The 15,960-nt window shown below is 39.7% G+C and overlaps 2 protein-coding genes across 2 annotated transcripts; both read right to left on the minus strand.

Annotated features, from left to right (window-relative positions):
* Positions 1-529: 529 nt before the first annotated feature.
* Positions 530-6,393, minus strand: LOC112555807 (zinc carboxypeptidase A 1-like). The gene is made up of 11 exons (XM_025224334.1): positions 6,240-6,393; positions 5,455-5,530; positions 5,133-5,260; positions 4,698-4,812; positions 4,205-4,306; positions 3,653-3,756; positions 3,241-3,354; positions 2,827-2,936; positions 2,297-2,501; positions 1,775-1,859; positions 530-1,329 (listed from the first exon to the last, which is right to left on the minus strand). Exons 6-11 carry the CDS (start codon positions 3,659-3,661, stop codon positions 1,124-1,126), a joined length of 729 nt encoding a protein of 242 aa, XP_025080119.1. The 5' UTR covers positions 3,662-3,756; positions 4,205-4,306; positions 4,698-4,812; positions 5,133-5,260; positions 5,455-5,530; positions 6,240-6,393; the 3' UTR covers positions 530-1,123.
* A 1,542-nt stretch (positions 6,394-7,935) lies between these two features.
* On the minus strand, positions 7,936-14,187 carry LOC112558251 (carboxypeptidase B-like). The gene is given in 15 exon segments (XM_025228603.1): positions 7,936-8,163; positions 8,410-8,607; positions 8,884-8,968; positions 9,435-9,646; positions 10,146-10,233; positions 10,412-10,528; positions 11,177-11,287; positions 11,878-11,982; positions 12,390-12,427; positions 12,430-12,506; positions 12,746-12,879; positions 13,052-13,130; positions 13,271-13,360; positions 13,623-13,717; positions 13,817-14,187. Coding segments are annotated over 12 exon segments (1,311 nt in total). The 5' UTR covers positions 13,345-13,360; positions 13,623-13,717; positions 13,817-14,187; the 3' UTR covers positions 7,936-8,163; positions 8,410-8,416.
* Positions 14,188-15,960: the final 1,773 nt, after the last annotated feature.

Consider the following 15,960-nt stretch of genomic DNA (forward strand, 5'->3'; position numbering starts at 1 on the left):
ATCCTCAATGTTTTTGCCGGTTTTATTGTGATTTTCTTTTCAGGCCTACGTCTTCTTTGCTGCCATAACTGCTGTCTTGTTGCTGATAATCCTCTACGCCACGGGATTGCTGGTTTACGTCCCCTTGATCGGTCGCCTGGTGGCGCCACGTGGACCAATCATAATTACGCCATTTCCGCCGAAAGTGTTCCGAGGACAAGCGAGGCCGCCCGCCTAGCAGACGTGTATTTCGAGCTATGGAACTTCGTGACTTCTTAACCTCGTTCTCATGTAGACTCTCTGGTTTCAGTCTTCAGTTTGTGAAGAGAAGGCCGAATGTTGTTGTCATACTTAGCTGTCGTAAACATTATTCTTTACCGAATTCTCACCTGCAAAACTATCTGATACTGGTATAAGGTTCAAATTCTTTTCTTTTGTCTTTAAGTCTGTTCTTTTCTGTTCTATTCTCTTCATTTTTACTTTTTTCAGATTAACGAAATTCAGTCTCCTTAATTTTCCATCACCGCACTTCCCACAATCCGCCTTTTTGTCTGACTCCTTACAGAACCTCAGATTTTTGTACGAAGTTATTACAAATTGTGAAATCCGAAGTGTTTTTGTACTTAACATGTCTGGCTTCATATATATGTATTGTCTTCACAATTTAGAATATTTCCTATTATACGGAAGAAAATTATACGTGGTGGTTTAATTTTCTGTACCACAACGTAACTTTTGTTCTGTTTAACATATTTTTGAAACATTGTGGCAATAAACTGATCTGTGGCTTCATTAATGTATTGTATTGAGGTTACGGGTGAAAGGTAGACGTGAACTTTGCTTCAGACGACTAGGATGAGCTTGATAAGGATGAGAAACTCTCGAAGTCAGAGTGAACAACTCAATATCCTCTCGCGAGTTGCAAGCCGACTTAATCCCCTTGCACTGAATGACGCCGTGCACACCTAATTAATATGCAGATAACTACACAAGGAAATAGTTTTAGCAGTTAGACGATTTTAGAAGTAGACAACAAATTGTTTTCTTGAAGTTGTAGAAGCAACAATAGAAGATGTGCATATAGGACGCCCAAGCCAGGTGTGAGTGGGAGGTGGGGAGTCGTGCCCAGGCGGAGGTAGCCTCGTCACTTGAAGAGGTGACGTCTGTCCTTTATCTCCCTTGATAACGTCACAAAGCTGGCGTAGACTTCTTGCCCACAGGGAACTATTTCGCTGGGAGGAAGGACGAAGCTTCGGAAGCTGTCAATGTCTGGTCTAAGTTCGAAAAAGTAGGTGTAGGCCCATGGAACAATAGACAGAACCCAGTCGGCTGACGCTCCATGGTACGGGTCTGGAAATAACAGAGACAACCAGAGGTTTTGGTATGTTTCCCGCCCGCGCATCTCACCTATAAAACAGCAAAATTAGTCCTCGGAACTCGAAATAATATTGAATTCTTTCGGAATTAAAGCCTCTCTGTGAAGTTTATGAGTTTTCCCTGAAGTGCTATCCTTAAAAATTTTGTTTCTAACCCATCTATTTTGTACAGAGCTTTCCGTTTTTTTTTACAGGTGTTTTGTGGAGTCTCTCTGTCCAGTTCTTTCCTTTATTATCTTTCACTAAATTCTTTCATCCATCTCTCTATTTTTTTTAGTCTGTTTAGTTGTCTATTTCGCTGTATTCCTCTTCTTTTTCATTCCAAACAAAGAATATTAGTATCTTCCTGACATCACTGTGACATATATATATATATTATTTGTACTATTAAACTATCTAAACCGTTCATATTTACTCACATCCTATTACAGTTTCGCCTACGCCGAAGTTGTAGTTGGCACCGTATCTAGACATTGTCTCCGCTAGCAGGCCTCCCACTCGATCCTGGACACAGAATAAAAATTTCAAACCAACTCCTCGTGATTTACCTTTGGAAACACTTCTTAAGAAGATCATAAACCTGCTTTCGTCATCTCTGTCCTTATCCTTTTCATCCGTTCATCTAGATCTTAAGGAATTGAGTTGGAGATTGGAATATTTTGATAAATATTAGAAGTTTAAGGAAAACTACTCAGATTAACACCTTGTTTTTTGTCATTGTTAGACAAGACAAGACAGACAAGCCCGCAGGCACCACAGACAGACCACCGCAGCATTTGAAAATCAAACGTGATAAATTTTTACTTTGTTCAGGGAAGGGGAAAAAAACCTTGGTAGGAGAGGAGCAGGGACGGGGAAGAACAACGACAAGTTAATTAGCTTCCACATCATTCACCCTCATGTTTTCTTGGTAAATTAGTTGTCGTTTCATTCACACTCACAAGCTCTTCGGAGCCTTTCGGTCGCTCCATAGTCCATCCCCAGGGAGCGATAACTAGTTGCGCATACGAATGGATGCCCACGTAGGCGAGCAGATTGGGCTGAACAAGGCCCACTAGATGGCGCACGTTTTTTGTTTCCGCTTCCGAGAAGGCATGCGCACCACGGAAATCATTCTCGCAGTACTCTCTATAATCTTGGTACGCCCTCTGCATAGACATTCAATCAAAGAGGATTATCTCTTTGGTTCAATCGTTGAAGGATAAGGTTACTTGCACCCTGATTACAGCGTACCTAGAGAAGGGTGGGAGATGTAATACAATAACAATATCAAACATCTTCATTAATCCCTTTTGTAGTGTTGAAAAGCATGCCAATAAAGTCAATTTTTGTTCAGTTTGATGTATCTATCGCTCATTACAGTAGGACACAAGCACATCTACCAGCGCATAGTTGCAAACGCCTCTCAGATAATAAACAATTCATCGTTAACTGAACATCTAGTTAACTCTGCTGGCTTCCTGTATCTCACATGCAAATAAAAATATGTGAAGCACCTGGAAACTCTATGTCGAAGTTACGATTCAGATCCACTCCGAAACAATATCGTTGGACGCGTCGGTTCTTTCGCCACAGTCGGTCCTGCAACGATGGCAGAGTGAAAGGCTGATGTAATGGTGATGGGACACAGTATTTGGCAAACATTATTTTCCCTTCGAGACCGGCCAAAGAAACAGCTGGAACTACTTATCGACTGGAGAAACCACAGCGCTCCGTTTTCATCGGAATATTCAAACTCCCTGAAAACTGTGAATGACTAAGTTCTTGTGATTGATTAGTGAGTTGGAAATTTTCTCTGGCATATTTCACAAACGCACACACACACACACGCTTGTAATTGAGTGAAGACGGAAGAATGAAAAGTGAGTATCGATCGGAGACTTACTTTCCTCCAGGTGTACGAGTAGCCGTCAGGGTTAGTGACAGGTATGAAAATCCAGGTGAAGTTATTCAACATGAACATTGCGTCCTCATCACCTTCTTCAAACTTCTCTATCATCTAAACATTAAATAATGCACGCGCGAGCACACACATACACATTAGAGAGCCTACATTGCCCACCTACGGAGGCGTGAAACAGATAGGTAATGTTAGTGTCCAGAATAGAGAAAAATCTTATCAATGCCTTGTTAACATCGTATTACGAGACCAACGCCAAACTTTTCAATTTCTTGAGTACGCGTGTGATAGGTATATGATGTTGCCCCACCAAAGTATTATTTGCAAGAATGAGAGAGAGAAAGAAGTTGGTGGGGGTGGGGAGAAAGATAAAGAAAGAAAGACACTGAGGACTCACTCCGGCCATAGCATACAACGTTGCGGCCCCTGAAATCCACTCTCTGGCATGTATCAAGGACTCCACAACAACAACAGGCTTATCGATGTCCTCTGCTTGTCAATCTTTGCAAAAGATGATGCACAAAGGCTTTTAAAACAGCCCTAATAGGCGCCTATACATTTGGATCGTTGTAAACGACACAGACAGCATGTTCTGTCTTTATTGCTTGGAGGCGAGACTTTTAAAATGTTCTGTAGCATCCACACAGTTACCATCACCTCTTCGTCAACACGTGTTCAGCGGTCGTCAATCTACGTTTGTTCGCTCAAATGTATGACTAAAACAGTCTCGCGTTTAACATTAATTAATATAATAAATAATTAATTAATATAATAAATTCAAATGTAGCATTTTGAGGGACTGCCCACCCATTTTTGAAAACGATTAGCAAAATGGGAGCGCTGAAAAAAAAATGGAACTTGCTAAACGTCTTTGAAAGAAAAACACAGTCACGGACGGAAAGGGGTTAATGGATGTGTGTCAGTGAAGTCCCTTCGCAGCTTAGCGTACCTGTAGATAATGCATTGTGTTTCCATTGAATGTCCTATGGGGCATCTCCACCAGCGTCACACCGTCATATGTTTCTGCCAAACTGCGAAGTATGCTTTCAATCTGCCCCATCAATTCACACGCACACACGCACACCCATTATATATATATTCCACTCACAAACTACAACTCAAGAGTTATTCGGGGTAGAAGCGATAACCGTAATTGAACGCGCCTCATATTTCCCGTTTCTCTGCTCCCTAAACAACAATTTTAGAACATGTTCACTTACATTTAATTAAAATTATAGAGTGTAACAAGTACGATGAACGTCCAACTAAAAAAAATAATCAGAAATCCTACTTCTTGAAGTACTTCATGGTCATGAATTTTATAAATAGGAACTCCATGTGCTATTGAATTCAAAAGGACCATTGGTCACGAAGGTATGACTTTGCTAACCGCTCTACAGCACCGCAAGGACTGGCCAAGCTTCGAGCATCACGTGATGTACCTCGTCCAGACGGAGGTAGATGCCATGTCTCAGGGCACTCGCAGATTTGGATGCAAGCAGGGCATAGGTGTTCTTTCTAGACTCCGACAACATGGCCTCTTCTTCTTCCAGCAGGCTGGGCACAGAAACGCAGTCGCATTGTGTAGCAATATTTAAAACAGAGACAGTGCACTTTAGGTACCAGTGTATCAACTTTATTGTGTGATGTTCTGTGTTGAGACTGTCTATGGCTATAAGAAAAATGGTTATTAGAAAAGTCAATCATTGAATTACTACAAGAGGCCTTCTTAGTCAATCACACATTTTCAAAATGTGACTATTTTCGGTAACATCTCACAAGTCGGTCATTAAAACATCGCCAATCATAGTCAAATATGACAATGTGACCAGTGAAGACAAAATCTCAAAGTCTTATTTTCACGCAGCATACAATACCTGTGTAAATCGGACATTTTGAAGCTCAAGCCATTCTTCAGCAAGTGGTATTTAACTTGGACCACATTCTCTGGAGGAACAGCTAGAGTGACTGTGGCGTTAAGCATGGGATAGTTGAGAAAGTCCACCTGTCAATCATTTTATAATGTGTTCAATAAACTGGCTAACATATCTAGACATCACTCAAAGTACACATAAATCCAATATTCATACACAGATGATAATTTTGTGTTTACTCATAACGTGCCCAAGGAGATTTTAGAGACTGCTACTTTATTTTGGAGTGAAGTAAGAGAACACAGCTCGTGTAAAACGTGCTCACCCGGGGAAGGAATTGGAGGTCTCGAAGAGCATGCAACTCTTGCAGGTTGGTGGGGGTGACGTGGAAGAGTTTATACCTGAATCACATTAAACGAAAGATAAGAAATGTTGCACTCCTTCACACTGAGCAGTCTGACAGCGTTCAGGTGTGATGGGGTCTTGACGATACAGTGAAAGTGTACACACAAAGGAAGATGGCAACTTCCACCCAACCTCACACCTTTCTTGAACATTACCGAAAGATTACAAAAGGAGAACTGGAATTAGATATAAATTTGTATGTTTTTGTTATCCTCTGTTCTATAGAATGTTCGAATACTACTGTTGGCAGAGCTAACAATTTCATAAAGAGTATTATTATTAATAAAGATATTTTTATACTGTATTTGGTATTGTATCAAAAGCAATCGAGGTAATAAGTATCAGGACGGTGAATTCATTACAAAAATTTAAGTCTGCTCAATCCCTCGTCAGCTTCTAAGATAGCGACTCATGCTGTCTCGGCTGCAACAATCTCCTTAGTCTCGCTTATTAAACGTTGAACTGATGAACTGAAACCTCTCTATAAGGTAACAAAAGGCAAAGTCACAAAGTAAAAGATTGAAGAAAAGAAGCAGAAGCAAGGCTAAACTGCTGGATTAAATGAGTAACTGAGCCATCCGTAACTGTTATGCAATGTTGCGAAAAAAAAGCATGCAACGGACGATTATGAAAATCATTACGAAACAGTAAGTATGGTGTCAGTATGTTTTAAAGATAAAAGATATTATTAATAGGTAGTTGTACCCCACATAGCTTCGCTTTGATGCATAAGTAGTCATAAAAATGCACACAAAGGTCGTAAACTGCCACACGTACTGCCACATCCTTTCAGATCAGTAGGAACATTCGCGAATGTTGTCGTGACTAGTGGAGGCAACGTGTGTGTAAACGTGACGTGCTGCTTACGTCATGAACAACGGAGATAGGTGACGCTGTCGTAAGGGTTGCGCAAGCCTCGTGACTCTAGTCCCAAACACGTATCATGCTATGTGAGAGCAATGCAGGTCTTTGTTGTTTCATTCCCAACCTGCTTGACCATGCTGGGAGGATGTCAACGTCACGTGACTTTCCTCCCCTAAGACTGCGAACCGCTCTTTCGACTTCTTCCCATAGACTAGCAGGATGTCTGTAGTTGTTTTGAAGAATGTTAGCGTCTGTCTTCAACTGAAGGTTGTACAAGTCTTTGCAATATTACAATACTGTCTTCGACGACTGAGGTCTTTTGTGTTCACGGTCTGTTGAAGGTTCATAAGAGTTGGTAGGTCTTGTTCGCTGTCACTCCTGCCATTCCCTCAGCATTTCCTGATCATGAGGTGTGCTTGTACTGTGAAAGTATAACGCGAGACAGTGTAATCCCTTTGCGCAAATAAGTTGTTTTCTTTATTATTTTATTTACTGGCATTTATCCTTTGAAATGAGTGACTTATGCAAGTTCAGTTTTACAGAACTTTTACTGGTGGAAATCATGTTTCAGCCAATCACAATGATACGGTGAATCAATGGTTATCTTGGTTTGTCACGCCTGTCCAGAAAAAATAACCGCCGCCAGGTTTGAAGCGGATTCTCTCAAACCATGTATGCTATTGAGATCTTAGATATGACTGTTTGAGGAAAAGTAATCTGTTTAAAAGGTCAGTCAAGTGCCTTTTGCGAGAATTTCAACGCAAGCGCATCTCTCAGACAAGCAGCAGCAAATGCAAAGAGGGTGGAGTTATGACAGTTTTAAGAGACATACATTGTATATGCTTACTGTATGGTGTAGTAGAGAAGGTATAACGTTACTCAGAGTAGTTATGCTCCTTCATACAGTAGTCACACAGTTTTATGAAGAAGTTATAAGTTTTAACAGAGCCGTGTAGGAATTAAAGAAACGCCATTCAGAAATCGCCATCACAGAGCCAAGACGGAGGTTGGAGAGGAAAAAGCTGAGATCGATAGTCTCTCCCCGAGCTGATTAGTGTTCAGTATTCGCTTTGCCTGCTTCCCCATCTCGCTATTCTCCATGCTCCTTAAATCTCCTTTCTTTCTTCCATGCCCTCTTCCAGAAGCGCCTTTGCTTCACAAAGAATTTCCCTTTTACACAAACCTCTTGTTCTGACGACATTTTGTTTTTCCAGAGATGGGATTTCGTTTAAAAAAAAATATTAGAGAGGAAGTGGCAGTGAAAGTTGCAGCAGTTACTTCTTCTACTTTTGTTATTTAAAAAAAAAGTCGCAAATCAAGAAATACGGCGCAATAGCGGAAGTAGGAACATTCACGAATGTTGTCGTGGCTGTCCCTTTTCTCTGATTATGTGCATTGCCTGCTTCTTGGATTTCACAAACCATAGAAAACACCCATTTCTGTCGATAGGGATGGGCATGGTAAATAATTCCTCATTTTACTGCCCCTATGGTCCCACAGATACTTTATAGTCTTGTGTTGAAAAAAGAACTCGATGTCAATGTGTTTATTTTGTTTATTTTTTAATTTTCTTTTTTGATTGTCGTTGAGATTTTCTTAATTAATCTGAAAGTATATGGAACTGATTTTAGACGAAATTTCTTTTCACATTTAATTTTGTTTAATTTTCTTTAATTTCAGCACGCTGTCCACGATTAAAAAGACTCTGTTTTGTAGTACTTTGCCTTGCAAAGATGTCGCACATCATCGTTGGAAGTACTTTAACCTGTAAAACAACAGTAAAATGACTGCAAGAACAAACCACAATCTTCTAATTTATTATATCTGCATTCAGGTAAGCTGACAGTCTATCTATAGAAATTAGACTACCAAAGTCATAGATTGTCACAGCTATAGCTCAGTAATTTGCCGAGAGGTTACAATTCTCAACATGACCTGTCTCGAGAACCTTCTTGAAAATAATTTAGCTCTCGGGTTGATCTTTAAGAATGAGCTTCACTCGAGCACTCACCGAGCAATTATTTGGGAAGAATGGCGGCAGCAAGGGCAAGGAAGCTGTGGTACACCTCGGCGCCTACGTATGGGATCTGACTGGCCGCAACGATGAAGCCTCCCGCAGCGGAGGTCCTTGGACGCAGTTCGTAGCAGTAGGCGTAGATACCCGGCTTGTGTGTCAGGGCCCAGTCCTCTGCACACCCGGCAGCTGCATCTGTTGCACACGTGATAAGACTTCCAGATTTAGGTTACTCAAAAAAACAAAAAAAAAAAAAAACCATTGGCAACCTGAAAATACTATCACCCGTTGACAGTAGTTTTGTTAGCATCAGCTCAACACATACATTGTTCTAACATTTTTTTAAGTTTTCACGGTGAAAACAATTGTAAAGAACATAATAACTGTAAACGGAATGTTGTTCAAACATATTTGAATCTCGCAACCTGTAGTGATCAGTATCAGCAAATCTACCATTTATCAACTACTTACATCCCAGAACACCGGCAGCAGTGCCAAAGGTGTGGGTGGCGCCATGAGAACTAAGTTCGGCGTTTACGATTGTTCCCACACGATTCTGAAAACAATAAACGGTTGATGACATTAGAACAGAAAAAACAAATATAGCCATAGATGATGTCTTTAAATTTCCACTTCAATGAAAGTGAACCAAGAGTAATTCTGAGTCTGCTTAGGAGTTCTTGATCAACGAGTTCTTCTTGCGTAATGTTTGTCGAGGTTACTTGCAGTAAGCCTGTGTACATCGTGTGAATTTTGATGTAATAGCAACACTTTTTCGTTTGCACACAAACTGTTAAGGCAAACACTGTACAGTCTTGTGAAAAATAAGGCTTGAGAGGATTTCTTTAGAGGAACTACTTATCAAACTTCGAAACTTCATCAACTATGAAAAAAAAAAAAAAAAAAAAAAAAAAAACATTTGCAAAGAATCCAGTATAATCGTTTGTGGAAACTTTGAATTACTAACAGTTGTCGAGTTGTCGACTAGATAACAATTGCCATGCATAGTATAGTATTCTTACCAGTTCGTTGATGTTTGGAGGAACGACGCTGGCGCTAGTTGTGTATCCCCACGGCTTGAGCAAGAGCTGAGAGTACGAGTGCACTGACAGGTAGCTGATGAGGTTGTTGTAGTGGGTCTCGACCAGATGGCGGATGTTCAGGGTTTCTTGCTCGGAGAAGGCGTGTTGCCCGTGGTAAGTCTCGGAGCTGCAAGCACTCGACGAGCCCACACCTGAAGCAACATTGCAGAGTCCAGCATCTACGTCTACTGCTTATTTGCTTTTAGAAAGAACTTTCAACTACACGTTTCGTTCTCTCGTTATTTCAAGTGGAAGTAATGAAGAAAGCAAAACACCTTTAGCCATGATTTTCAAACGAAAATAACAAGCCACAAAAGAATAAAACGCCTTTACTGTCTAACCAAAAATAATAATTTAAGCATGAATGTCCCTGAATAAAGAAAATCACTTAAAATTATGTGTGATGACCACATAAAACACTCTCACTTTTAGGCGCTCTCTAAGAATATAAAATGAAGTCAGGACCTACAGTTTGATAGAGAAAACTGGCTGAAGATGACATAAGATGACAAAGTAAATTACAGAAATTTTTCGATTTGAGCTGAGATACGGTGGAACGGCTGAAAGAAATAAATGGTGGGAGGGGTGACAGACAGATAAGGTCAATGTTAATTGTTTACAGATTGTTGCTCAATAGCGCCATGTGTTTACCTCCAAACTGCACATCAAAGTTTCTGTTCAGATCCACGCCATAGCAGTTGGTTGTGACACGCTTGCGATTTTTCCTCCACAGACGGTTCTGGAACACAGATCCTCTAAAACTAAGCACTCTTCAAATATACCTGTGAAATATTTCACACATATTCCTTTCACGCTTCTAACTTATCTTTTCCAGCTAAACGTCGAACATCGAGGATAAATTTAAGAAGTAAGGTATTACTTCAAGAGAAGATAGGTTTGAAAGGATGACCACCCACGTTAGCAGTGAAGGTGTACTCATAACCATCTGGATTTGCGACCACCAAGAAGATCCAAGTAAAGTTGTCCAGCGCCTGTACGGCTTTTGCATCACCAGCCTCGTAGTTCTTCAGCAGCTGTTAACAACCGATCAAAAAGATATTTGGATTACAGCAAAAAATTAAAAGAAGTCATTAAATGCTGCAGTCTATGGTAAAATTTGAAGAAGTTAGAATCAAGAGATAAAAAAGAACAACATCTTTGAATCCTTCAGCAGTAATCTTACGGTCTGATGACTTAAAAAAAAAGGGAATTAACAAACCATTATCAATTGTCAAAAAGAAATCGTGATTTAGGGAAGCCAAAACCTCCATTAATCTTCACTTTGAAATTGCTCAAGAATTAGTAGTTTCAAAATAAAAACTAAATAATGTTTAGTAAAATTAGTAACAATTTACACTTCCGTGTAAAGGTCCTTCTTAATGGGCTTCTTAACCACACAAATATCGAAAACGCTTGACCAGATATGGCAAAATTTGTATACAGCTATCATGTAAAAAGTTTGCTAAACGTGGTCAAAAGTTTGTCTATATTTTTCTTGTTTAAGAAAGGCCTTCAGCTTATATCGTAACCTCTCTCGTGTGAGAGAGAGAGAGAAAAAAAGAGAGCGGTGAGAGTGGAAAGAAAGAGTTCGCGTGTAACAGGGTGTTCAATGTGGGTAGGTAAGTGCTCGCTGGCATCATGTTGAGCTGTACCATGATACAATAACAGAGAATTGAACCCACGTTATCAATAGTGTATATTGCGGCAGCTGTTGTGATCCATTCGCGAGCATGTAGGAGGGTCTCCACGATGATGACGGGTTTGGTACCAGCACTATTGGTCTTCCCTGTTACCTGTGTAAACGCAAAAGCAAAATCACCAGGTTTAAAGCCGAATGAAATAATGTGAGAATGTAGCCAGCCATTGCATTGAGACATCTGAACTGAATCCACAACAAACACATCTGATGAAAAGTTTAGGTGTTTGAACAATATCTCTGCAAAGATCGGCAAGACAAGAAAGCAAAATAAAAACATTCTACGAAACGTGAGACGTCAGGTATTTAAGAAAACAATATAATGGACTGTGTAAATAATAGATTTTGCTAGGGTGTACAAAAGGAAAGTGTACAGGCAGCAGCTTAAATCCCACGACAATTAAGCAGTTTTTCTAAATTAGAAAATAATCGAGCCCATGGAGAATGAAAACTGAGATAATCTAGTCCATCAATTTATTTAGTTTTGTATAGCTAAAAAAGAAGAGCAAATATGGAATTGCATAAATATAATGCTTCGCTCTCTAAATAATTATCCGTTTATTTAAGGTTTAATTTTAACAGTAGCTTAGAAGAGTGATAAACTAGTGTCCAGTGCTAGAGAACAATGTCTTGCGATGGAGTACGAGCACGGACGAGTTAAACAGACCATGTCCAGATGTCACTCACCGTCAAGTAGTAGACGGTTTTATCTTCGAAAGTCTTGTAGGGAAGACTGTGCACCTGCGCCAGATCCTTGTACGCCTGCGCGAAGTTGTTAATGATCGCAACGACCTGACAGAGAGAAATTGCAACAAATATATTATATTGTATATTGCAACAACATATTATAAAGCTTTATTAAGACCAGAACAGAAATTCTTAACTAATGAACTCATAGGATTCAAACTTTATTTTTCCTTTGCTATCGTCAAAATAAAACTTACATATGTAAAATGGTAACAAATGGTGATTTCGGTCCATTTTAGCCATATATATAGTTTTTATCCCTGACCTCTAACATATATATAATAAATAATTAGCGCAAAAAAATAATTACGTTGATAGAGCTGAAGGGCAGTAAAGAAAAAAAGAATTCAGTCTGCCTTCAATCCAGGATATGGGCAGTTTGTCCGAATAATACTTTCTATTTTTCTTCTTTGTTTGTATGATAAAAATAGTTGAGTAATGTTGAGTCTCACCTCACTGTAGGTATAGTACACGGTATGAGAGGGGGAATATCGTGATGAGGGCTGTTGTACACACTCCTGGCATACAGTCGGTTTCTCTCGTTTTCGGCAAGAGATCTCTCAATTTCTCTGTTCAAAAGAAAAGTGTTTGTGGAGCAAATTCTTTTTTTTAAAAAACTTTCCATGAGCTTGTGCAAAACATTTACCCAAATTTCTAGTCAATTAGTCTGAAAGCTTAGTTTTCAAAAATCGACTGACATATCTGTTGCCAGGAACATAACAAATACTTCTGGTCAGCCCGTAGTTACATTTTTCATGGATAAAAATAAAATAAACAAATAGTAGAGTAGGGTAAATAGCTCGCTTACTTCTGAGCATCAGCAAAGAGGAGCTCAATGGTGATATCAGCCTCTCGCAGAGCGCTTGTCACCTCCTGAATGAGGTTCGGAGGCACCACGAATTCCGTCTGCTTCACTGAGGATGGCAGCGTCAGAAAGATGATCTGCGAAGGAAATAGTAGCAAGAGGCATCATAGACTTGTGCTACTATTCATTACATTATGTTACTAAGCTCTCATAGTTTTGTCACTAATATGAGAGATGTTACCATGACCACCTGACTTGTCGTTACTTATTTTTTTTATTTTATTAAGGAAATGCTACAAAAGTTGCTACCTCGTCATGCTTGTCCATCAACTCCTTCAGCAACTCAACTTGGTTTGGAGTTTGCGCCCTGACTGACAGAACCTGGTGACTGACATGGTAATTACAATTATAATTTCCCCTTTGACCGAAAGTAAGAAACGATTTTAATGTGGAATTGTCTTTCATAAAGAGCAGACTCTCAAAAGCTGTGATCCAAAATAGTTTCGATTCAGTCACGTGTATACTAACCCTCTGTAGCCCTCGCCATCTCTGCCAGAGGCCAACCCCAGGGTCAGCAGAAGAAAAAGGACGGTTGTCCTCATGTTGGATATCACCTGTCTACAGAATTCAAGGTAAGGCAACAGGAGGCACAGGTCTAAAACATTTCAACATCATTGTTAGAAGAGGTTTCATCTAAATTCGATTGCGGGTGGGGGAGGGAATTCCTTTTATATTTAAAGATATATCCAGATTAAGCTTATATTAAAGATTTTGTTGCAGATTTCCAGGTTTGATTCTGGAGTAGGTTTGCAATTTTCTCATTAGTAACAATAACAGTTACGCCTCCTCTTAAACCAAATGACAAGAACATGACAAATACCTGAAGCAGCCTCACGGAGCAGTCTCCTTGGCAGCAGATGACTTCTGGGTGTATTGTTCTTCTTATAGCGTTTATTTATGCTGACATCGCGCACCCTGTCGAACAAACCACTTAAAGCATTCATTGTATATTCTGGCAAGTGTACTAGAAGTGAACTAGAGTGAAGTACTGTCGAGTGCGAGCCGATGACTTACCCTTTCTTGCCACATTGTGGCAGTTGACAGACCAATTATCCTCGGGTCAGGACTGCACCTCCCTTCTCTCCCACGGTCAAGGGGAGCTTCACGTGCATACAGCTTTAAAACCTCTTTTCCTTCTCTCGAAAAGCCTATAAAGCTTCTTAGAGGTCAATAAAATAATTTCCACTCCAAGAAAAGTAAGACATCTTTAAGGTATGTCACATATAAACAAACCCTTTTTATTAGAAGTTTTTTTTTTGTTATTATGTTGAGTCACATATGTCCTGATATTAGCTGTGCTTCAAGAGAATCAACAAAAACAAATCTTTGTCACGATCGTGGATCACTACCCATATGGGACTTTGTTTTCCACTGTGTAGCGTGTCTCATGGTGCTGTACTCCTACTGTTCTATTGTATTTGAAAGAGGGATGCTTTTCAGCTCATTCGCTCTATATTTAACCAACGCCGGAAATTGCATCCCCATAGCTAAAATAGAATTCAGAGCCTCTGTCCATACAGCTGAGGCACGATGATAATGATGATGGCGGTGATGCACTTAAAAGGCGGCTTTCGCTCACAGTGTAGGCACCGAGGACAGCAAAAGGACAAAGAGCAAAGGGTACATGAATTGCAATAGATAAGTGGGTAAATATTTGAAAGAAAAACGCATGAACACAAAGCATGTAAAGAGAGACTGGAAGATAGAGAGAAAGTGGGTTGGAGGCGGGTAAGAGAAAGAGAAACGAAAGAGAAGAGGTAAGAATACGAGAATCCAGCAGTCATTAAGTAGTTCAGGTGAGGTTGTCATCTCCTTGTGAGAATAAGACTACCCGTCTATATTCCTCGCGTATATAACTTCCGAGCTGACCGAATGGTTGTAAGATGAAGATGAGTGGCGACGAAGAAAATATTTCTAAGTGGAAAGTATCTAGGTTTAAGGAATATTTGGGAGTTTGTGGAAAAAGCTAAATGCGTATGTCGTGCAGAGAACTGTCGGAAACTTGGATTGATTCCATGTTTAGGGGCAGAATTTGATGTAGCTGCTAGACATCCACAATTCACGAATAAATGAAGTTGTTGCTACTTTGTGGCAAAGAATTTATTGCAAAGTGAATTATAAACTCACCATCGAAGGCTTGAACTGTTGATTGCAAACAATGATGGTACTGTCACGGAATGTTTCTTGGGGCCGCTACTTCCCGAAAAGTGCAGAACAAAGGCAACTGTTTTGTGAAAACAATCTTCTTCAACATCAGCCTAATCCACGCCTTCCACATATTTGTCATAGTCTGAATTGCTGGATATTGATGGAAAGAAATTTTTTCCCAATCTACAATATTGTGACATCTGTTCTGACATACATATAGCTTCTCTGTGTGTGTGCACTAGTTTCATTTTCTTTCCAGAGCTTCGCAAAAGTCCAGAATAAACAATCATTGTGTGAAAAACTGCTTTTAGAAAAAAAATTGGTGATCAGGAAAACAGGTCACCCGAGAAGGAAATAAACAAGAGAGGTTCAACATTCGTACAGATGACAACGAAGGATACTCAGAGAGCGGCGAAAGACTGGACATTACGAAAATGAATGTGTCTTTTCTACAATTGCATGCTTGTGAAAGAAAAAATAAATAAAAATAAAAATCAAAACACTCGTGGTTAACCACGAAACAATAAATGAAGACTGATTAAATACTGTATTCTAGAGAGGTTTTTTTAGCTGGTACTAAGAGTTATCAGTTGACCGAAGAATGTGTCGAGCTGAAAGCTTTCAGCACTGGTCTTTCTGCCTGACCATTCGCATCTACCAAAAATAATAATAATAATAAATAAATAACATGCTAGGATGTAATTTTTCCCTAAGCATCCAGCTACCACCTGATCATTCCCACTAGTTTTTGTAAGAGTCTAATAAACTTTATGGCCAGGTGACAATGTCGTTTGACTGCTGTCACATGCTTCAGTTTCTGGGACATAAATTCAACAGCTTACTTCGTTCCTTACAAAGAAATTGTTTTCTTACTTAGTACATTATGACGTCACCCATCAAAAAGCAATTAACCGATACCAATTAATGTACCCTGGTTATCCAATGTCAACTGTAAATTTGCAGCAGACTGGAAAACCTGACCTATGAACCTGTCAAGACGTATTTATTCT

The sequence above is a fragment of the Pomacea canaliculata genome, linkage group LG2 (assembly GCF_003073045.1).
Source record: "Pomacea canaliculata isolate SZHN2017 linkage group LG2, ASM307304v1, whole genome shotgun sequence".
Taxonomy (NCBI): Eukaryota; Metazoa; Mollusca; class Gastropoda; order Architaenioglossa; family Ampullariidae; genus Pomacea; species Pomacea canaliculata.

Coding starts and splice junctions, on each gene's coding strand:
- LOC112555807 (XM_025224334.1), bottom strand. Junction 2,937..3,240: donor ACTCGTACACCTGGAGGAAA/GTAAGTCTCCGA, acceptor CCATCGTTGCAG/GACCGACTGTGGCGAAAGAA. Junction 2,502..2,826: donor TCACATATTTTTATTTGCAT/GTGAGATACAGG, acceptor GTCTATGCAGAG/GGCGTACCAAGATTATAGAG.